We start from the raw sequence: 24,306 nt of genomic DNA on the forward strand, positions 1-24,306 counted from the left end.
TAAAATAAATACACATTTTTTCTCTCCCCCGCTCCGCTCGAGCGCAGCTGAACCTGGCTTGAGCCCACACGGGCACGAGGCTGATGCAGCCTATGTTCCCACAGCCCTATGTTCCCACTGGACTCTCTCTACCTATCTGGACTCTATCTATCTGGCCTGTCTAGCCTCTACCTGGTCTTTTTACTTAACCAACTCCTTTCTTCATTGCTTAAACCCAACCAATGGTGGGACCAAAGGGCTTTGGGAACATAGGGCCTAATTTTCAGTGACAACAAAAGTTAGGAATGTGGGAACATAGGGCTGAGGGAACATAGGAATGACCCCATGCAAGCCTGAGGGAGCAAAAAAATGAATTTCTTTGTTTGGTGCTTTGGTTGGGCTTAGGCAATGAAGAAAGGAGTTGGTTAAGTTTAGTAAAAAGACCAGGTAGAGGCTAGACAGGCTAGAAGCATAATGAGCATTATCTGTTATTAATATGAAGCTTGTTTTGCAGTTAATTATGCACATGATCTGTTTGAAAAAATGATCAATGCGCCACCTCCATTTCTTTTCTGATTGTGTCCGTCTGTCCGTTCGGAGTGGGGGGTGGGTTCGGAATGGGGTTCCAGTGTGCCATTCCGAAGGGCCACCATTCCGAACGTTTACTTTCATGTTTCGGAATGCCGGCCCTTAATTATGTTTGAAAAAGGGCCAAAATCCCGAACACAAAAATAGGTGTGCCATTTCGAAAAGTTAAATATGCTGTTTTAAAGCAAATTCATTAATTGCTGCAGTGGTCCAGTGGGTAGAGTAGTTGCCTTCCATACAGGTGATCTGGGATCGAAGCCAGGAAGGGGTGCACATTTATAGTTTTTGTATAGACGCGCCGCTGGCTTTTCCCCAATAGACGTTGTGCCGGAAAGAAACTGGCTCCACTTTGCGATTATTTGCGGCGCTTCCACGTCTGGTGTGTCCCTGGCCAGCTAATGATGTACATAATGCGTGGGCTAAAATACAAGATAAAAAAAGTACGAAAATGCATCCCTTCCGGAACTCCATCCCCGGTCGCCCATACCGAGGGCGGCTGCTCTACCCACTGTACTACCGCGGCAAGCACTCCACAAGTTTTAAGCAGCACATTTTATCACTACCGTTCGAAATGGTAAACGTTTTTTCAGGTTCAGAATGGCAGCCCTTTTTCAAAAATAATTAAAAGCCGGCATTTTGAAACATGAAAGTAAACGTTCGAAAAATGCGGCCCATCGGAATACCGCACTGGACCCGGCCAGCACACACTTCATGTACAATTTCGCAAATGGTGGCCTTCCCTATTCCGAAGAGATGCGCCAATGTGCGAAATCCTGAGCCCGTGGCAAGCCACCACAACGCGATGGCAATGCACCTCTCCACAGATACTGCCTGTCGAAAGTGTTGCCGGGCAATAAAAGATGGAAGTGGGTCATAAATCATGCAGAATGTTTGCTCTCGCATCCCGAAATGTGAGTGACACATCGTCAAACATCCCCACCATGCGATTCCAGCAGGCATCACTGCTCCGCCTGCACGAAACACCGTGGTCCATTGTCATTCTAGCGGTGATGGCAGCACAAAAGGCGGCACAACTCGCCAGTCGCCTGAAGTCTGAATAAGGCCTTATGAACGACTTTTTTTTCCAACACAAAATGATTAATTATGTAAATAAAACATTTCTTCTCACTTTGTCCTTTGTCCTCAGTGTGTAGACATGTCTGCTGCCAGCAACCTGAGGTCTGAAGATCAGTTCCTGTGTTCCATCTGTCTGGATGTCTTCACTGATCCAGTCACTACACCATGTGGACACAACTTCTGTCAGAGCTGCATCACTCAGCACTGGGACGTTAGTGACAGGTGTCAGTGTCCAATGTGTAAAGAGGTTTTCTACTCAAGACCTCAGTTGAAGATCAACACTCTGTTCTCTGAGATGTTTGCTCAGTTCAGACGTGAAGCTCAACAGAAAACCAGCAGCAGCAGCTCAGAGCAACAAGTTTCCAAACCAGGAGAAGTTCCCTGTGATGTCTGCACTGGAACCAAAATGAAGGCCCTGAAGTCCTGCCTGGTGTGTCTGGCCTCCTACTGTGAGACTCACCTGGAGCCTCATCGGACACTGTCACGTCTGAGGAGACATCAGCTGATGGAGCCTGTGGAGAACCTGGAGGACAGGATGTGTAGGAAGCACAATAAACCTCTGGAGCTGTTCTGTCAGACCGACCAGACATGTGTCTGCACGCTCTGCCCTGTTTTAGATCACAAGACTCATGAGTTTGTTCCTCTGAGAGAAGAATATGAAGAGAAGAAGGCAGAGCTGCAGAAGACAGAGGCTGAAACTCAGCAGATGATCCAGAAGAGACGACTGAAGATTGAGGAGATGAAACAGTCAGTGAAGATCAGTAAAGCTGCTGCAGACAGAGAGAAAGCAGAAGGTGTTGAGGTCTTCACTGCTCTGAAGGAGTCTGTTGACAGAGGCCTGAAGCAGCTCATCAAGGAGATTGAAGAGAAACAGAAAAGCTCAGAGAAACAGGCTGAAGACTTCATCACAGAGCTCGAACAGGAAATCTCTGAGCTGAAGAAGAGAAGCACTGAGGTGGAGCAGCTCTCACTCTCTGAAGACCACCTCCACCTCCTCCAAAGCTTCCCATCCCTGAAAGCTGCTCCGCCCACCAAGGACTGGACACAGGTCAGAGTCCGTCCACCATCATATGAGGGGACTGTGATGAGAGCTGTGTCTCAGCTGGAGGAGACGCTCTGTGGACAGATGAAGGAGGTGAAGCTCAAGAGGGTCCAGCAGTTTGCAGTGGATGTGACTCTGGATCCTGATACAGCAAGTCCCTGGCTCTTCCTGTCTGGTGATGGAAAACAAGTTCACTGTGGTGATGTGAGGAAGAAACTCCCAGACAACCCAGAGAGATTTTCTCATAGTCCCTGTGTCTTAGGAAAACAGAGTTTTTCTTCAGGCAGATATTACTTTGAGGTTCAGGTTAAAGGAAAAACTGCCTGGACAGTGGGAGTGGCCATTGATTCGATCAACAGGAAGGGACAAATCATAGCGTGTCCTCCGAATGGTTACTGGAGGATATATTTGAGAAATGGAAATGAGTACTCAGCTGGTGATGACCCCCCAGTCCGTCTCAATCTGAGGTCTGGTCTTGAGAAGTTGGGGGTGTTTGTGGATTATGAGGAGGGTCTGGTCTCCTTTTATGACGTAGATGCTGCAGCTCTCATCTACTCCTTCACTGGCTGCTGCTTCACTGACAAACTGCACCCATACTTCAATCCCTGGCCTAATCATGGAGGTAAAAACTCTGTCCCTCTGATCATCTGTCCTGTCAATCAAAGTGCCTGATTACTGACAATCTACATTGCTGAATGTGCGTGAAAAGAGTAAATACACAATAGTCACAATCTTTAAATTACAGTTTTTAAATTCAACATCTCAACATTAATCTTGTTTCTTTTTATTCTTTTTATTTGGGTCTGAGAGGGATTTAATGCAAACATAATGTAATCTGATGTAATTACTTTAATGCAAACATAATGTAATCTGATGTAATTACTAACAGCTGTTTGTCAGTATTAACTCTTTCGCGACCATTGACGAGTTAACTCGTCACAGCCTGCCGAACGTTCACGACCATTGACGAGCAAACTCGTCAAAACCGTTTTTTTACAGATTACGATAATAGACACTCTGAGGTACCCTGTGTGTGAATATGGTAGTCCTCTGATATGTAAAACTGTTTTAAACTAAAATCAAAACATAATATTTTTTATAAACTGTGTGATCTTGGTTTTGTTTGAGTAATCGTTCTCCTTGAATGCTGCTGTGGGGACAGCGTGCAGCGCTGTGCGGCTGTCGGCTACAGTGTTGCGACTTTCTCGCTGAATCTGGCGACTTTCCAAACCCTCTTTTGACAAAAGCGACCGACGACAAATGTGGCGAGTTTTACCGGTGCTGTTACAAACGTTTATGGTTTGGAGACTCGGATCTGAAAGCCCGTTATCACGGCTGTTTTCACGGCGCTGTGCAGCAGAGCGGGCGCTCTGCAGCGGGGGCTGTGACCGGCCGCCCCCGCCACAGAGCACTCATCGCCGGCCAGTCACACAGCAGTGTCCCGGAGCTGCTGCGCTGCAGCCAGAGACCCACACCGCTGCACCGCTGCTCTCCAGGCTGCCACACCCCCCAGATATACCTACAAATATATTTATTTAGCCGTAGAAATGATTTGGGAGACATGCCACACTGCAGAGTAGCGGTAAAATGAGCAGATTGCCACTTGACACAAAAGTGCGTTTTTCTCTGAAACTAGAGCGGGAGCTCCGTTTTTGGAGAAACCCAGCTCTCTTCTTCTACTTCGTCCTCACGAACGAAACGGCGGAAAAACTCGCCGTTTTTTCGTGGAGCACGTTGTAAAGTCACTCTTCAATCACGTGAAGACCGTTTGTTTCTAGGTGACGTACAGAGTTCGGTTCGACGTGAGATAAAAGGTAAACAAATAGCCAAAAACATGTGGTCCTGAGCGGATGTGCTGAGGAATTAGTGTGGTCGCGAAAGAGTTAATGAGACACAACGTGACAACATGTCAGATTCTCATGTTTGCCTTCTTTTCAGATACATAATCACTCTGTCTTTGTTCATATTCAGTAGAAACATGAATTCTGTGAGTGAGTGTCAGAGTAAAATAATTAGTGTGAAAAAATCTGTGTTTTTGGTCATAATCTTTAATTCTGTATCTTTAAATAAAGGTTAAAATAAAGATAAAGATGTACTTTATTGATACCAGAAATTATTGAATTGCCGTCCTCAGTCGTCTTATTCTGAAATGTCCTGTTGTCCACTTCCTGTGTGGGAGTGTGTTTCTCTCTTTTTGTTTTGCGGAGTTTGTTTCCAATAAATACAAAGAAAACAAATGTCTTCATGTGTTTTGTGATGTAACAGCACTGAGAGGAGTCACACACACACACACACACACACACACACACACACACACACACACACACACACACACACACACACACACACACACACACACACACACACACACACAAACACACACATACAATGTGCTGTTTTCGACCACATCATAAATCATGAGTCTGTACTGTTTCATGCTTCTTGTGTCTTGACCTTTGACCCCTAAAGTGTCATCAGTTCATCCTCGTGTCACAGTGAAAGTTCAAAATGCTCAAACTTGAAGAACAACACGGCTGCAGCTCTGTTGAAGATATAATGAAATGTCTGATTAGGCTCCAATCACACTGCTTACAGCTGCTGTGACCTTGACCTTTAACCTTTGAATTTGAACTACTGAAAATGTAATTAGTGCTTCATCGTGTCCTGGTGAATATTTTCAACAAACTTAAGTAATCACCTCCTTGTGTCAAAGTTCAGGTTGGGGATCTTATTCTGTGGCATTTTTTACTGAATTACTCTGATTGTAATTTATTGCCTTTGCACAAAAATGAAAAAAGTCAGTCACTTGTGGAATGAACAAGCCTGTAAAAACACCACGTTCAAGATGACTGGATCGTGATGTGTCAATCAAGCTGCCGTCTCTGTCCCTCCCTCGTCTTCCTACACAAATCGCCTCGTGATCAGAGTCTTCAACTAGTTGCAACGCGGAAGAGACAACATCATTGATCATTGATCCACACTGAAATCTGGTAGGTGGCGATGCAGCTCTGAGCTGGATGCTGATTGGTTTATTATGATGTCAGGTGTTTTCTTTCACCTGAATGAGCCGTGAGAAAAAGCTTTCAAAATGTGGCCTGCTAGTGTAACGGAGGGTCCGGATGCACTCACTCACCCATAAAAGACGTGCAAACCTGACTGCCAAGTGGTCATTGACCTCTTGGCACAACGATTTCCATGGTCACCCGCCGTGCCGGAGACCAGGGTTCGATCCCACCTGGGGCAGTCCATACCGAAAACACAACGCAGAGGGCCAGATTAACATCGACTACACTAGCACCGTTTTTCCAGGATCATCAGCCCTACCTTTAGAGATCTAATGTGACGTCACACAGCGGTCGCAGCGCCACCTTGAGGACAAACTTACAACAGGTGACAACAAGTCTCACAAAAAGAGTGGCACCGTTTTCTGATTAATCGGTGGGTGCTCTGGTCATAGCAATGAGAAAAGGCTGATGCGCCACCTTGTGGTGGGGCATGGTAACTACATTGAAATCACATTAGTGAGTCTAGTACCATGTGGGTTACATATATCAGATATCAATAGCTATTGATTAAATGTTATCGTGATTATGATTCTTGTCATAGCTCTAGCATCTCTAGATCTCTGATCGAATACATGTCAAGTTTAGTATTAGTGAAAAAAAAACACTAATAGTGGGAACATACCGCACACTAGACTTGGTTATGAGGATCTTAAGTTTATTTCAGAGCAACGTGTTTCACAAGCAAAACAAGATGATCCTGAAGAAGCCACAAGTGAAACGCATTGCTCTGAAATAAACTAAAGATCCTCATAACCCAGTCGAGTGTGCAGTATGTTCACACTATTAGTGGTTAGTGTATTCTAGTGTATTCCTTCGCCACACTACCGGCACCTCGACTGTCGCTGTGCACTGGCATCCTTTTTTAGTTTTAGGGACTTAGAAAGTGGAGTCGTCCCCTCAGAGGTTTGTCTCAGTCAGATATGATTCCTCCCTGAGTCCAGTAGAGGTCAGTATGACATCACACACCAGAGACCAGTGAGTCAGACGGGTGGAGCAACAACAGAAACTTACTGTAAACGGTTTCTGAATCGAAAGTTAAAGTTATTGAGAGCTACAGCAGAGCCTCGTGACAGATCTCTCTCTGTCCTTCTGTCTGAAGACAAATAACATAAAGTTCATCAGGATTTTGTGAACAGCTGCTCTGATACTGGTGAGTAGAGCTGAGAATATTTACTGTGATTCAACAAAGAGAAGTGAGTCGACCTCTGTTGGTTGGTGATTTGGTCAGAAAACAATGAAAACAATTCTGTGTAAAACCCACAGAGACGTTTCCTCATTGAATTTGTATTCAGGATAACTTATGTAACTACACCCAGACCTACAGCCAAGCTCAGTCTGTTCACACATTGTACTTTAAATGTGGGCCTTTGTTTTAGAAAATGTCTAAATTGATACTGTGAAAATAGTGGCTCTGGACTCAGATTGTCAAACACTATGGATCAATATGTGTTTTCAATAACTATTTAGAAACGTATTAGGCATAACTGTGAGGTCATTTAAAATGTCTACTTTGAAAATGATTGATTTTTATTACTGTCTGTTTCCTTAACTCAAAGTCCAGGGAGTATGGAGTCATTTAGTTTTACAGCACTGATAGTTTCAGGGTGGTAGACACCCACAGTACACACCTGGGGCCGTATTCACAAAGAATCTTAAGGTTAAAAGTAGCTCCTAAGGGCCGAATTTAGGAGCAACTCCTAAAAAATGTGGGCGTGTCAGTCTTAAATTTAGGACTCCTAGTTTTTTAAAATAAGAGTAATTCACAAAGTATTTTATGCCTAAAAGTAGCTCCTAAGTCTGGGAGAGCTTAAAAGTCCTCGTGAGGACTCCTAACTCAGTAAGACCTATTCACAAAGAATCGCAAATGGCTGCAGCCAGGCAAATGTATGGAGGACTGCGAATTGCTGCAGAGGGGGGTGCTGGAGCACCTGCCCCTTTGCCCTTTGATGCCCAACGTGCCTTTTTGTCGGTGTTTTTTTTTTTTTTTTGGGTCATCTACAACATTTTCGCTATAAAACGGGAGTAGTGACGGTGACGGACTGTCCAATATAGGCGTCACAACGGTCGGACCGAGGTAACTGCGACTGCTGCGATGCAGTCGTGCTGATGTGAGCCAAAAATATTTTTGAAAAGTTGGTGGGTGAGCTAGACACATACATCTGTTAGTAGTAATAGCTCATGTGATAAGGCAGCTCCCCCAGTAAACTAAACTTATTGTTAGTCTGGGTTCAAATCCTGCTATAGGCCACAAATGTGGGTAATGCATTTTCTTTTCTCATCATTATTATGATCACCATATAGGGCTGTCAACGAATGTGAAAATTAATATTAAAATGTGGGAAGAAAAAAAAACAGCGGCTGCTTTGCGAGTGGACGCACTGACCCTCATTGCATTTGCACAGCGTCACACTGCAGAAAGTGAGACGCGACAAAAACTGTAGCAGAAAGATGCAGATGGCAGAGAGAAAGACAGAAAGTTCAGAGCCCAACTCGGCAGCAGAGACAGTGGTTTGGACTCGAAGCAATCTAAAAAGCGCCGCCGGCACTCAACAACCAATCACCGTGTTGAGCGCCTCGAATTCGTGCACGAGAATTGACGTAATCCATAGCAACGGGGCGTCACCAGGGGCGTCACTCTTAGTTTGCTCTTAGTGATTATCCTTAGTAAGAGTAGGTCTCAGCGGCTTTGTGAATAGCTTTTAAGAAAAAACTCCTACGTAAAAACTTTTAGTGCGAGTTAGGAGCACTCCTAGCGGTAAGATAAAAGGCTTTGTGAATACGGCCCCTGGTCTGTTGTTTGTAAAATCTCCAAACTGATGATTGTAACAAGATTTGGTCAAAACTTTTAGCTTCATTTATATGGAGCTGAACTCACAGTAACTGTTTTATTTAAAGCCAAAATCTGCTTCTTTCTGTTTGCCGTAATGTTGCAGTGTTGGATATCCATGTTAAATGTGTTTTAAAGCAGAAGTAAGCGGAATGTTTCTGTTAGTATAAGTCCTAAATAGTTATATCTTCCGACAGCAATCACTTATATAGAGTGTTTGGTCCAAAACACGGGTCTGTCAGTCACTCTGCTCTGCTGTAAGCCGAGGAGAAAACTTTCCTTGTATCCTACAACCTTTATCCAATGAGGAGTGAGAATGGCGTAAAGGGCCGGTCGTCTCTGTGTGTGAGCCAAGGGATGCACGTGAATGTGGTGACGTAGGGACGAGGGCGGGGACTGCTAACTCCATCGGCTGACAAGAAGTTAGCCAAAACGACCGGATCACTTACTTCTGCTTTAAGTTTCAATTAACAAGGTGAAGATACGTAGAAGTGACCCAGTCAGAGCAGGTTTTAGTTTGTCAGCTAGTATGGATATTAAAGGGCTCGTTTGTTTTTTTGTTTGTTGTTTTTTTCAAGTGTGGTTGTATGAGATACAAATGGCCTCCAAGTATAAGTATAATAAGAAGGTCCGTCATTCCGAATTTCACGAGGGGCCGCCATTTCTGGTGTTTCTTTGTTTGACTTCCTGCCTGGCTTGACGCGATCACTCACAGCAAATAAGCCAGATGCTGAAAACGAGAGGTGTGTGCCGAGGGGGGACAGCTCTCCATTCCGAAACACCTCCATTCCGACACCCCGCTGTTCCGAAACCCCCCCACTCCTTTACACTCTGCGTTGTGGCTTGTCTGTGAAATGTGCGCTGCTCAGGGACTGGGCAGATCTGTCCCACTTGCTTTCTCCCCCATTCTGTTGTGGGAGATCTCCACAGAGTAAAATAAATACACATTTTTTCTCTCCCCCTCTCCGCTTGAGCGCGGCTGAACCTGGCTTGAGCCCACACGGGCGCGAGGCTGATGCAGCCTGAGGGAGAAAAAAAAAGAATTTATTTGCTCTGTGCTTTGGTTGGGCTTAGGCAATGAAGAAAGGAGTTGGTTAAGTTTAGTAGAAAGACCAGGTAGAGGCTAGACAGGCTAGAAGCATAATGAGCATTATATGTCATTAATATGAAGCTTGTTTTGCAGTTAATTATGCACATGATCTGTTTGAAAAAATTATCAATACGCCGCCTCCATTTCTTTTCTGATTGCGTCCGTCTGTCCGTTCGGAGTGGGGGGGGGGGTTCGGAATGGGGGGTGGGTTCGGAATGGGGTTCCAGTGTGCCATTCCGAAGGGCCACCATTCCAAACGTTTACTTTCATGTTTCGGAATGCCGGCCCTTAACTCTTTCGCGACCATTGACGAGTAAACTCGTCAAAACCGTTTTTTTACAGATTACGATAATAGACACTCTCAGGTACCCTGTGTGTGAATATGGTAGTCCTCTGATATGTAAAACTGTTTTAAACTAAAATCAAAACATAATGTTTTTTATAAACTGTGTGATCTTGGTTTTGTTTGAGTAATCGGTCTCCTTGAATGCTGCTCTGGGGACAGCGTGCAGCGCTGTGCGGCTGTCGGCTACAGTGTTGCGACTTTCTCGCTGAATCTGGCGACTTTCCAAACCCTCATTTGACAAAAGCGACCGACGACAAATCTGGCGAGTTTCTCCGGTGCTGTTACAAACGTTTCTGGTTTGGAGACTCGGATCTGAAAGCCGGTTATCTCTGCTGTTTTCACCGTGCAGCGGAGCGGGCGGTGTGCAGCGGGGGCTGTGACCGGCCGCCCCCGCCCCAGAGCACTCATCGCCGGCCAGTCACACAGCAGTGTCACGGAGCTGCTGCGCTGCAGCCAGAGACCCACACCGCTGCACCGCTGCTCTCCACGCTGCCACACCCCCCAGATTTGCCTACAAATATATTTATTTAGCCGTAGAAATGATTTGGGAGACATGCCACACTGCAGAGTACCGGTAAAATGAGCCGATTGCCACTTGACACAAAAGTGCGTTTTTCTCTGAAACTAGAGCGGGAGCTCCGTTTTTGGAGAAACCCAGCTCTCTTCTTCTACTTCGTACTCACGAACGAAGGAGCACGTTGGAAAGTCACTCTTCAACCACGTGAAGACCGTTTGTTTCTAGGTGATGTACAGAGTTCGGTTCGACGTGAGATAAAAGGTAAACAAATAGCCAAAAACATGTGGTCCTGAGCGGATGTGCTGAGGAATTAGTGTGGTCGCGAAAGAGTTAATTATGTTTGAAAAAGGGCCGACATCCCGAACCCAAAAAAAGGTGTGCCATTTCGAAAAGTTGGTTAAATATGCTGTCATGAAGCAAATTCATTAATTGCTGCGGTGGTCCAGTGGGTAGAGTAGTTGCCTTCCATACAGGTGATCTGCAATCGAAGCCAGGAAGGGGTGCACATTTATAGTTTTATGTCTTGCATATTAGACCACTGTACATTATTAGCCGGCCGGGGACACAGTGGCCCATGTTAAGCGATTGTGTTGTTCACACACACACCAGACGCACCGCTGGCTTTTCCCCAGTAGCCTTTTTGGAATAGCGGGGTCTTTAGAAAAAATAGGAAACCCCACTATTACGAAGATTGGAAGTCTATTTTCGGAAAGGCGGGTGTAACCGTGTTGGGGCACGTCTGGTGTGAACGACACAATTGGTTAACATGGGTGCCGGAAAGAAACTGGCTCCACTTTGCGACTATTTGCGGCGCTTCCACGTCTGGTGTGTCCCTGGCCAGCTAATAATGTACATAATGTGTGGGCTAAAATACAAGACAAAAAAAGTACGAAAATGCATCCCTTCCGGAACTCCATCCCCGGTCGCCCATACCGAGGGCGGCTGCTCTACCCACTGTACTACCGCGGCAAGCATTCCACATGTTTTAACCAGCACATTTTATCACTACCGTTCGAAATGGCAAACGTTTTTTCAGGTTCAGAATGGCAGCCCTTTTTCAAAAATAATTAAAAGCCGGCATTTTGAAACATGAAAGTAAACGTTCGAAAAATGCGGCCCATCGGAATACCGCACTGGACCCGGCCAGCACACACTTCATGTACAATTTCGCAAACGGTGGCCTTCCCTATTCCGAAGAGATGCGCCAATGTGCGAAATCCTGAGGCCGTGGCAAGCCACCACAACGTGATGGCAATGCATCTCTCCACAGATACTGCCTGTCGAGAGTGTTGCCGGTCAATAAAAGATTGAAGTGGGTCATAAATCATGCAGAATGTTTGCTCTTGCATCCCGAAATGTGAGTGACACATCATCAAACATCCCTACCATGTGATTCCACAAGGCATCACTGCTCCGCCTGCATCAAACGACCCGGCCCATTGTCATTCTAGCGGTGATGGCAGCATGAAAGGCAGCACAACTCGGCAGTCGCCTGAAGTCTGAATAAGGCCTTATGAACGACTTTTTTTTCCAACACAAAATGATTAATTATGTAATTAAAACATTTTTTTCTCACTTTGTCCTTTGTCCTCAGTGTGTAGACATGTCTGCTGCCAGCAACCTGAGGTCTGAAGATCAGTTCCTGTGCTCCATCTGTCTGGATGTCTTCACTGATCCAGTCACTACACCATGTGGACACAACTTCTGTAAGAGCTGCATCACTCAGCACTGGGACGTTAATGTACCAAATAGGTGTCCAATGTGTCAAGAGGTTTTCTATGTGAGACCTGATCTGAAGATTAACACTCTGTTCTCCGAGATGTTTGCTCAGTTCAGACATGAAGCTCAACAGAAAACCAGCAGCAGCAGCTCAGAGCAACAAGTTTCCAAACCAGGAGAAGTTCCCTGTGACGTCTGCACTGGAACCAAACTGAAGGCCCTGAAGTCCTGCCTGGTGTGTCTGGCCTCCTACTGTGAGACTCACCTGGAACCTCATCGGACAGTGTCACGTCTGAGGAGGCATCAGCTGATGGAGCCTGTGGAGAACCTGGAGGACTGGATGTGTAGGAAGCACAATAAACCTCTGGAGCTGTTCTGTCAGACCGACCAGACATGTGTCTGCACGCTCTGCCCTGTTTTAGACCACAAGACTCATGAGTTTGTTCCTCTGAGAGAAGAATATGAAGAGAAGAAGGCAGAGCTGCAGAAGACAGAGGCTGAAACTCAGCAGATGATCCAGAAGAGACGACTGAAGATTGAGGAGATGAAACAGTCAGTGAAGATCAGTAAAGATGCTGCAGACAGAGAGAAAGCAGAAGGTGTTGAGGTCTTCACTGCTCTGAAGGAGTCTGTTGACAGAGGCCTGAAGCAGCTCATCAAGGAGATCGAAGAGAAACAGAAAAGCTCAGAGAAACAGGCTGAAGACTTCATCACAGAGCTGGAACAGGAAATCTCTGAGCTGAAGAAGAGAAGCACTGAGGTGAAGCAGCTCTCACTCTCTGAAGACCACCTCCACCTCCTCCAAAGCTTCCGATCCCTGAAAGCTGCTCCACCCACCAAGGACTGGACACAGGTCAGAGTCCGTCCACCATCATATGAGGGGACTGTGGTGAGAGCTGTGTCTCAGCTGGAAGAGACGCTCCGTGGACAGATGAAGGAGGTGAAGCTCAAGAGGGTCCAGCAGTTTGCAGTAGATGTGACTCTGGATCCTGATACAGCAAGTCCCTGGCTCATCCTGTCTGATAATGGAAAACAAGTTCACTGTGGTGATGTGTGGAAGAAACTCCCAGACAACCCAGAGAGATTTTCTCATAGTCCCTGTGTCTTAGGAAAACAGAGTTTTTCTTCAGGCAGATATTACTTTGAGGTTCAGGTTAAAGGAAAAACTGCCTGGACAGTGGGAGTGGCCAGAGAGTCGATCAACAGGAAGGGACAAATCATAGTGTGTCCTCCGAATGGTTACTGGAGGATATATTTGAGAAATGGAAATGAGTACTCAGCTGGTGATGACCCCCCAGTCCGTCTCAGTCTGAGGTCTGGTCTTGAGAAGTTGGGGGTGTTTGTGGATTATGAGGAGGGTCTGGTCTCCTTTTATGACGTAGATGCTGCAGCTCTCATCTACTCTTTCACTGGCTGCTGCTTCACTGACAAACTGCACCCATACTTCAATCCCTGGCCTAATCATGGAGGTAAAAACTCTGTCCCTCTGATCATCTGTCCTGTCAATCAAAATGCCTGATTACTGACAATCTACATTGCTGAATGTGCGTGAAAAGAGTAAATACACAATAGTCACAATCTTTAAATTACAGTTTTTAAATTCAACATCTCAACATGAATCTTGTTTCTTTTTATTCTTTTTATTTGGGTCTGAGAGGGATTTAATGCAAACATAATGTAATCTGATGTAATTACTTTAATGCAAACATAATGTAATCTGATGTAATTACTAACAGCTGTTTGTCAGTATTAATGAGACACAACGTGACAACATGTCAGATTCTCATGTTTGCCTTCTTCAGATACATAATCACTCTGTCTTTGTTCATATTCAGTAGAAACATGAATTCTGTGAGTGAACATGTCAGAGTAAAATAATTAGTGTGAAAAAATCTGTGTTTTTGGTCATAATCTTTAATTCTGTATCTTTAAATAAAGGTTAAAATAAAGATAAAGATGTACTTTATTGATACCAGAAATTAATGAATTGCCGTCCTCAGTCGTCTTATTCTGAAATGTCCTGTTGTCCACTTCCTGTGTGGGAGTGTGTTTCTCTCTTTTTGTTTTGCGGAGTTTGTTTCCAATAAATACAAAGAAAACAAATTTCTTCATGTGTTTTGTGATGTAACAGCACTGAGAGGAGTCACACACACACAAACACACACATACAATGTGCTGTTTTCGACCACATCATAAATCATGAGTCTGTACTGTTTCATGCTTCTTGTGTCTTGACCTTTGACCCCTAAAGTGTCATCAGTTCATCCTCATGTCACAGTGAAAGTTCAAAATGCTCAAACTTGAAGAACAACACGGCTGCAGCTCTGTTGAAGATATAATGAAATGTCTGATTAGGCTCCAATCACACTGCTTACAGCTGCTGTGACCTTGACCTTTAACCTTTGAATTTGAACTACTGAAAATGTAATTAGTGCTTCATCGTGTCCTGGTGAATATTTTCAACAAACTTAAGTAATCACCTCCTTGTGTTAAAGTTCAGGTTGGGGATCTTATTCTGTGGCATTTTTTACTGAATTACTCTGATTGTAATTTATTGCCTTTGCACAAAAATGAAAAAAGTCAGTCACTTGTGGAACGAACAAGCCTGTAAAAACACCATGTTCAAGATGACTGGATTGTGATGTGTCAATCAAGCTGCCGTCTCTGTCCCTCCCTCGTCTTCCTACACAAATCGCCTCATGATCAGAGTCTTCAACGAGTTGCAACGCGGAAGAGACAACATCATTGATCATTGATCCACACTGAAATCTGGTAGGTGGCGATGCAGCTCTGAGCTGGATGCTGATTGGTTTATTATGATGTCAGGTGTTTTCTTTCACCTGAATGAGCCGTGAGAAAAAGCTTTCAAAATGTGGCCTGCTAGTGTAACGGAGGGTCCGGATGCACTCACTCACCCATAAAAGACGTGCAAACCTGACTGCCAAGTGGTCATTGACCTCTTGGCACAACGATTTCCATGGTCACCCGCCGTGCCGGAGACCAGGGTTCGAACCCCACCTGGGGCAGTCCATACCGAAAACACAACGCAGAGGGCCAGATTAACATCGACTACACTAGCACCGTTTTTCCAGAATCATCAGCCCTACCTTTAGAGATCTAATGTGACGTCACACAGCGGTCACAGCGCCACCTTGAGGACCAACTTACAACAGGTGACAACAAGTCTCACAAAAAGAGTGGCACTGTTTTCTGATTAATCGGTGGGTGCTCTGGTCATAGCAATGAGAAAAGGCTGATGCGCCACCTTGTGGTGGGGCATGGTAACTACATTTAAATCACATTAGTGAGTCTAGTACCATGTGGGTTACATTGATATCAATAGCTATTGATTAAATGTTATCGTGATTATGATTCTTGTCATAGCTCTAGCATCTCTAGATCTCTGATCGAATACATGTCAAGTTTAGTATTAGTGAAAAAAAAACACTAATAGTGGGAACATACCGCACACTAGACTTGGTTATGAGGATCTTAAGTTTATTTCAGAGCAACGTGTTTCACAAGCAAAACAAGATGATCCTGAAGAAGCCACAAGGGAAACGCATTGCTCTGAAATAAACTAAAGATCCTCATAACCCAGTCGAGTGTGCAGTATGTTCCCACTATTAGTGGTTAGTGTATTCTAGTGTATTCCTTCGCCACACTGCCGGCACCTCGACTGTCGCTGTGCACTGGCATCCTTTTTTAGTTTTAGTGACTTAGAAAGTGGAGTCGTCCCCTCAGAGGTTTGTCTCAGTCAGATGTGATTCCTGCCTGAGTCCAGTAGAGGTCAGTATGACATCACACACCAGAGACCAGTGAGTCAGACGGGTGGAGCAACAATAGAAACTTAAACGGGTTCTGAATCGAAAGTTAAAGTTATTGAGAGCTACAGCAGAGCCTCGTGACAGATCTCTCTCTGTCCTTCTGTCTGAAGACAAATAACATAAAGTTCATCAGGATTTTGTGAACAGCTGCTCTGATACTGGTGAGTAGAGCTGAGAATATTTACTGTGATTCAACAAAGAGAAGTGAGTCGACTTCTGTTGGTTGGTGATTTGGTCAAAAAACAATGAAAACAGTTCTGTGTAAAACCCACAGAGACGTTTCCTCATTGAATTTGTATTCAGGATAACTTATGTAACTACACCCAGACCTAGAGCTCAGTCTGTTCACACATTGTACTTTAAATGTGGAGCTTTGTTTTGGAAAATGTTTAAATTGATATTGTGAAAATAGTGGCTCTGGACTCAGATTGTCAAACACTAGGATCAATATGTGTTTACAATAACTCAGTATTTAGAAACATAGCTAACTGTGAGGTCATTTGAAATGTCTACTTTGAAAATGATTGATTTTTATTACATCTGTTTTCTGAACTCAAAGACTATTGAGTCATTTAGTTTTACAGCACTTATAGTTTTAGGGAAGCAGACGCCCACAGTACACACCTGGTCTGTTGTTTGTAAAATCTCCAAACTGATGATTGTAACAAGATTTGGTCAAAACCTGTTTTACTTGTTGAAGGAGAACTCCAGGCTGTTTGCTCCTCTACTCTCTTTGTTCACATAGACAGTATTTATATGGAGCTGAACTGAACTGAACTGTTTTATTTAAAGCCAAAATCAGCTTCTGTCTGTTTGCCGTCATGTACATAATGTTGCAGTGTTGGATATCCATGTTAAATGTTTTTTAAGTTTCAATTAACCAGGTGAAGACATGTAAAAATGTACTATTAAATAGAGCAGGTTTTAGTTTGTCAGCTGGTGTAGATATTAAAGGGATAGTTTGTTTTTGTTTGTTTTTAACTGTGGATGTATGAGTTACAAATGGCCTCCAACCGACTAGCAAGTGATATCTGCATTCAATAACGATAGGGGGCGATAGTTAACACAATTAGTTGGGTCCTTATCTTTTTTTAAAAGAATCAACTTCTGAGTCCTCAGCCTCTTTTTTTTTTTTTTTAAGTACAAATGGCCTCTAAGTATAATAACTGCAGTAGACACCTCTCTGCTCTCCCTCAGTTAGCTATATACCAGAGTATCATTCTGGACAGAAACACAGGAGATAAATGGCAGTGAACGGACCAAAACTAACTACAAGAAGTCCCATGTCAAAATAATACACCCCTTTAAGTGTACGCTGAATATGAATTATTTACGGTGCATCAAAAGTAGGGATGTACGATAGTATCGGCTGACCGACAATATCGGTCCAATATTAGCTTAAAAATGTAATATCTCTCCATAACGTTATCGGTTTTTCTGCCGATAATGAAAACCCGATAACGTAATGCCTTTGTAGTGAATTAAGTAGTGGTGGACCGTCGCTAATTAATTCGCTACTTAACTATTGCTGTCACTGATTTAGACGCACAATAATAGTCCACGTGTTCTTACTACAGCTGCTCTGTTGTAAACAAACACACATTCGCCTGTCACTTGTAGCATCCAGTGATAAGATACTGTAGGCTGTTTCAATGAGCCAGGCAGAGAGCACACATGTCTGTTCGGTCACTCGCAGATTTCCTCATAATCCGTCTCTGCTCATGTTGTAGCAATGCAGCACCCCCATTCAAGTCAATCAGGGTGTGCTGCGGGACAGCACACAATGTATGCAGTGGCAGTTTGGTCCATCAGTCAGAGCGCTTTGTTTCTGTGTGTGTGTCTGTCCGTTGTCTGTCCATGTGTGTGTGTATGTGTGCATAGGCGCCGATTCCGTGGGTGCTCCGGTGCTCGAGCACCCACTGACCAGGTTGAGCACCCACTGGGGGGCACGCCACCAGATGCGCATTTCTCCGTGCCGGTCGGAAAGCGCCTCGGCCCCTCAGCTGTGTGTCTGTGGGTATGTGTATGTGTAGCCCGAATGTGTGTGTAGCCTGTGTGAATGTGTGTGTAAATCTCTCTTGCGCTCTGTTAAGATGAATAAACACAAATAAGCATTCCAAAAAAGGTCTGTCATTCCGAATTTCATGAGGGGCCGCCATTCCGAAAGTGTCAATCGCTGTGTTTTATTTTGAAAATTGACCGGATTGTCTCATGTTTCTTTGTTTGACTCCCTGCTTGGCTTGACACGATCGCTCGGCTGTGGAGGTGCGCACCACGGCGCGTCTGCTTGAACAACACAATCGGTTAACATGGACGCCGGAAAGAAACTGGTACCGCTTCTCGGTGCTTCGCAACTATTCGTGGCGCTTCCGCACCTGGTGTGTCCCCGGCCGGCTAATAATGTACATAATGTGTGGGCTAAAATACAAGACAAAATTATAGCTGCTGCGCAGCGATGGGTCGGGTCCGGGCTACTTTTGGGCAAATTTAGGCAATTCTGAGCAACAAACAGGAGAATAGGAAGACGGGACAGTTGACCTTATAATGTTCAATTTGCATCAGTTGAGGATTGAACCCACAACCTCGGGAACCAAAGATGATTGTCTATCGCACTGAGCTAATTGACAAGTGGCAGTTCAACAGTGGCTTCACAAATTGAGTAAGCCATTCACTGTCACGTTACGATGCCATGTAAAGCCCTTTGAGACAAACTGTTTGTAAAAACGGGCTATACAAATAAAATTGCCTTGCCTTGCCTTGCCTGTCGTGCAGGCAGATTTGAAACCACAGTAAAAAGAAAGATCAGTTTTTGAGGTAAAATAATATGTATTTTTTAAACATCTACTGTGACTCTAAGATGTTAGGAGTCTTCGCACATGGTCCAGTCCAAGCTATTTGGATTTTTAAATTTAGAGGCTTGCTGTGATGCCACCATTACAGAGGTGTATAGTAACGAAGTAGATGTACTTTGTTACACTACTTAAGTAGTTTTTTTGAGGATTTGTACTTTACTGGAGTTCTTTTTTTAATCAGGACTTTTACTTTTACTTCACTACATTTAAAAGTTAAAATATATACTTTTACTCCGTTACATTTACGTTCGCCACCTCGTTACTCGTTACAAATTAAAATAGAAATATAATTACCTGTAGGCTAGCCTATATGACCAAATAATCGCCTGCGTGCAAATATGCGCATGTGCTCTAAAAGCCGTCGGGGGTCCGACCCCATTCAGTAAAAGCCTGTTCAGTTAAATGCCCGGGCGATTACTAGGCTAGTATTTGAATCTGCGATAGTGAAGCATTCACACAGTCTCTGTCACTACGACCCGCTGCTGCTGCTGCTGCTGCTGCGGAGGAGGAGAGCTGTGGCCGCAGACGGCTCCAAAGATCCTCTATGCGTAACAGGATCGATCACTCTCATGCGCCGATTGATAAGTTTCGTTTTTACCGCGCACCACTGCATGCGTGCCTGTTGCAAATACCTGCCTGGTTCTTACAAACACCTGGGCTCCAAGTTGATTGAGCATATCAAACGCCCGGGCCACTAATGGTCATATACGGTACACAGACAGAGCTTGCTTTATAGTTATGCTCTCAGGCAGTCACAAGACACTTGATTCACTCACTCTACATGTTTGCTCAGGTGTTTTTTGGTTTATCATTCCACATCTATTCACCTGAAAGTGAAATAAAACAACACACGAGCAAAACAAGTGGTTGTTTTGCTTCTTTTTATGCTAAATACTTTGTACTTGTACTTGTACTTTTGATACTTGAGTATATTTTTTCACAAGATACTTTTGATACTTAAGTACATTTAATGTGAGCTACTTTAAGACTTTTACTCAAGTAATTTTCTCATGGGTGACTTTTACTTTTACCAAAGTCGTTTTCAGTTATGGTATTTCTACTTTTACTTAGTTATTTTTTTCAAGTACTTTATACACCTCTGCACCATTAGGACAATTGTCTTGTGTTTCATGTTGAGGACATCTGACATTTTGATCTGTCATCATCATCATCACCCTTGCTGGGTCTCGAACTCACAATCTCTGACACCAAGAACCAGCTCCTAACTCGCTGAGCTAATTGGCTGGTAGTGAGACCTGCTGTGTAGCTTAATTTATCGACTCAGGGAGTCAGAGGCCGGGCAGCTGTTGTCAAGGCAGATTTCGAAAATGGTCAAAATGTCAGAAATTCTGTTATCTAAACAAAAATCTGATAATACATGGGATCTGGCATGGGGTTGGACATTTCTGTAAGGTTTGGTGAGTTTTCACCCATGGGAAGTATGATTTCCTTGGAAATAGAAAGAAGAAGATGACACTGGACCTTTGTGTAAAATTTAGTGAGCTTTCGCCCATGGTCCGGTCCAAGCTATTTGTTTTGTTTTTTAATTTAGAGGCTTGCTGTCACCATGAGGACATCTGGCATTTTGATCTGTCATCATCATCATCACCCTTGCTGGGTCTTGAACCCACATCCCCTTGCACTACAAACCAGCGCTTCAGTGAGCTAATTATCTGGAAGTGAGACATGGCGTGTGTCTTCTCAAATAGACTCAGGGAGTCAGTGTCCGGGCAGCAGTTGTAGAGGCAGATTTCAAAAATGGTCAAAATGTCAGAAATTCTGTTATCTAAACAAAAATCTGATAATACATAAATTGCATCTGGACAGCATGGAAATGTTGGTAATTTGTTTTTAATAATAAGTGTTTTGCTTCATAAGAGAAAATGTGATGTTTTAAAATGTCACTCTCACTTTGACTGCAGTTGTTCCCATGAGAGCAGAATTCAAAATATTCTAGAAAATTCAGTTTTTGAGATAAAATTCTGATATTTCCCAAACTTCATCAACCGTGAGTCCAGAATATTCTCATTTTTTTCAGGAAGATTGAAAATGTATTTATCAAGAATTGGATGGTATACGTTTACAGTACTGTTTACAGTCAAACGTTTTCATGCACTGTAGGCTCAATTTTTGATTAATCATTTGGAGATGCTCTGTAGCAAGTTTGGTGACAATTGAGCAAAAATTGTGGGAGGAGATACATTTTAAAAGTTTTACAGTTATTGAAAAAAACAGAGTGATGGACTTCATAATCTGTAATACGTTTAAGTGGACAAAAGTTTCAGCAGTATTGAGGCTACATTGTGGTGAAGTTTCAAAACTGTAGCACTACCGTTGGTTTGGTAGGAATTTTTAAAGTTTTTAAATTTAAACGCTTATTGTGCATAGGAGGGGGGGGCACATGTCCTTGGAGTTGAGTGAATCTGGCATGGGGTCGGATGTTTCTGTGAAGTTTGGTGAGTTTTCGACCATGGGAAGTATGACTTCCTTGGAAGAAGAAGAAGAAGAAGAAGAAGAAGAAGAAGAAGAAGAAGAAGAAGAAGAAGAAGAAGAAGAAGAATTCCTAGGAATACAATAGTGTCCTGGCAGCTGCGCTGCCCGGACCCTAACAAGTACCAAAATGCATCCCTTCTGGAACTCGATCCCCGGTCGCCCATACCGAGGTACTGTACTACCGCGGCAAGCACTCCACAAGTTTTGCCCAGTACATTTTATTACTACCTTTCGAAATGGTAGACCTTTTTTCAGGTTCAGAATGGCGGCCCTTTTTCAAAAATAATTAAAAGCCGGCATTTTGAAACATGAAAGTAAATGTTCGGAATGGCGGCCCTTTGGAATGCCGCACTGGACCCGGCCAGCACACACTTCATGTACAATTTTGCAAATGGTGGCCTTCCCAATTCCGAAGAGATACGCCAAGGTGCGAAATCCAGAGCCCGTGGCAAGCCACCGCAACGCGATGGCAATGCATCTCTCCACAGATACTGCCTGTCGAGAGTGCAATAAAAGATTGAAGTGGGTGATAAATCATGCAGAATGTTTGCTCTCGCATCCGGAAATGTGAGTGACAGATCGTCAAACATCCCCACCATGCGATTCCACAAGGCATTACTGCTCCGTCTGCACAAAACGCCCCGGTCTATTGTCATTCTAGCGGTGATGGCAGCACAAATGGCGGCACAACTCGGCAGTAGCCTCCGTTTCTGTCGCTTCCTTGCAGTTAGCAGAGTATTTGTGGCGCGACTCCAAATAATCATTTGTGAAAGAAACAAAAGCAGTTCACTGTCTTCCGTTTTGTTTTGTTTTGTTGTTTAAGACACAAGCAGATTGGATCACTTGTAATATGTAATTGGACTGTCAGTCAGTAACGATCGGATTCTGATCAGATTTGCACAAATAAATAAATACAAAGATTTCTGCTGCAGTGTGAACAAGGCCTTATGAATAACTTTTTCCAAAACAAAATGATTAATTATGTAACATTTTTTCTCACTTTGATCTTTGTCCTCAGTGTGTAGACATGTCTGCTGCCAGCAACCTGAGGTCTGAAGACCAGTTCCTGTGCTCCATCTGTCTGGATGTCTTCACTGATCCAGTCAGTACACCATGTGGACACAACTTCTGTCAGAGCTGCATCACTCAGCACTGGGATGTTAGTGACATGTGTCAGTGTCCAATGTGTAATAAGGTTTTCAAAATAAGACCTGAACTGCATGTCAACACTCTGTTCTCCGAGATGTTTGCTCAGTTCAGACGTGAAGCTCAACAGAAAACCAGCAGCAGCAGCTCAGAGCAACAAGTTTCCAAACCAGGAGAAGTTCCCTGTGACGTCTGCACTGGAACCAAACTGAAGGCCCTGAAGTCCTGCCTGGTGTGTCTGACCTCCTACTGTGAGACTCACCTGGAGCCTCATCTGACACTGTCACGTCTGAGGAGACATCAGCTGATGGAGCCTGTGGAGAACCTGGAGGACAGGATGTGTAGGAAGCACGATAAACCTCTGGAGCTGTTCTGTCAGACCGACCAGACATGTGTCTGCATGCTCTGCTCTGTTTTAGACCACAAGACTCATGAGTTTGTTCCTCTGAGAGAAGAATATGAAGGAAAGAAGGCAGAGCTGCAGAAGACAGAGGCTGAAACTCAGCAGATGATCCAGAAGAGACGACTGAAGATTGAGGAGATGAAACAGTCAGTGAAGATCAGTAAAGCTGCTGCAGACAGAGAGAAAGCAGAAGGTGTTGAGGTCTTCACTGCTCTGAAGGAGTCTGTTGACAGAGGCCTGAAGCAGCTCATCAAGGAGATCGAAGAGAAACAGAAAAGCTCAGAGAAACAGGCTGAAGACTTCATCACAGAGCTGGAACAGGAAATCTCTGAGCTGGAGAAGAGAAGCACTGAGGTGGAGCAGCTCTCACTCTCTGAAGACCACCTCCACCTCCTCCAAAGCTTCCCATCCCTGAAAGCTGCTCCACCCACCAAGGACTGGACACAGGTCAGAGTCCGTCCACCATCATATGAGGGGACTGTGGTGAGAGCTGTGTCTCAGCTGGAGGAGACGCTCCATGGACAGATGGAGGAGATGAAGATGAAGATGAAGAGGGTCCAGCAGTTTGCAGTGGATGTGACTCTGGATCCTGATACAGCACATCTTAAACTCATCCTGTCTGACGATGGAAAACAAGTTCATCATGGTGATGTGTGGAAGAATCTCCCAGACAACCCAGAGAGATTTTATAAATGTGTCTGTGTGTTAGGCAAACAGAGTTTCTCTTCAGGCAGATTTTACTTTGAGGTTCAGGTTAAAGGGAAAACTGAGTGGGATGTGGGAGTGGCCAGAGAGTCAATTGACAGGAAGGGAGTCTTCAAGCTGAGTTCTCAGGATGGTCCCTGGACGATATTTTTGAGAAATGGAAATGAGTACAAAGCTGGTGCTGACCCCTCAGTCCCTCTCAATCTGAGGTCTGGTCCTGAGAAGGTGGGGGTGTTTGTGGATTATGAGGAGGGTCTGGTCTCCTTTTATGACGTAGATGCTGCAGCTCTCATCTACTCCTTCACTGGCTGCTGCTTCACTGACAAACTACACCCATACTTCAGTCCTGGTCTTAATCATGGAGGTAAAAACTCTGCCCCTCTGATCATCTGTCCTGTTAATCAAAATGCCTGATCATTGACAACAGTTAATATGAAATGAATCTTTACACTGTGTGTGAACACAGTATACACACCAGCCACAGTCTTTATATTACAGCAGTGCCAAATGCAATGTAATCTGATCTAATTTCTAACAGATGTTTGTCAGTATCAATGAGGCACAACATGTCAGATTTTGATGTTCATATTATTTTGAGATACATAATCACACTGTCATTGTTCATGAATT

The 24,306-nt window shown here is 44.1% G+C and overlaps 1 protein-coding gene across 1 annotated transcript; it reads left to right on the forward strand.

Moving 5' to 3' along the window:
- Nucleotides 1-1,723: 1,723 nt before the first annotated feature.
- LOC310990678 (uncharacterized protein) lies at nt 1,724-24,090 on the forward strand (the record flags this gene model as incomplete). The annotated part of the gene is made up of 4 exons (XM_083978156.1): nt 1,724-3,350; nt 11,934-12,028; nt 12,135-13,763; nt 22,450-24,090. The coding sequence occupies 4 exons, from the start codon at nt 1,724-1,726 to the stop codon at nt 24,088-24,090; spliced, it is 4,992 nt and encodes a 1,663-aa protein (XP_083834282.1).
- Between the last annotated feature and the right edge of the window lie 216 nt (nt 24,091-24,306).

Source organism: Trachurus trachurus (genome assembly GCF_905171665.1).
Source record: "Trachurus trachurus genome assembly, chromosome: 1".
Classification (NCBI taxonomy): domain Eukaryota; kingdom Metazoa; phylum Chordata; class Actinopteri; order Carangiformes; family Carangidae; genus Trachurus; species Trachurus trachurus.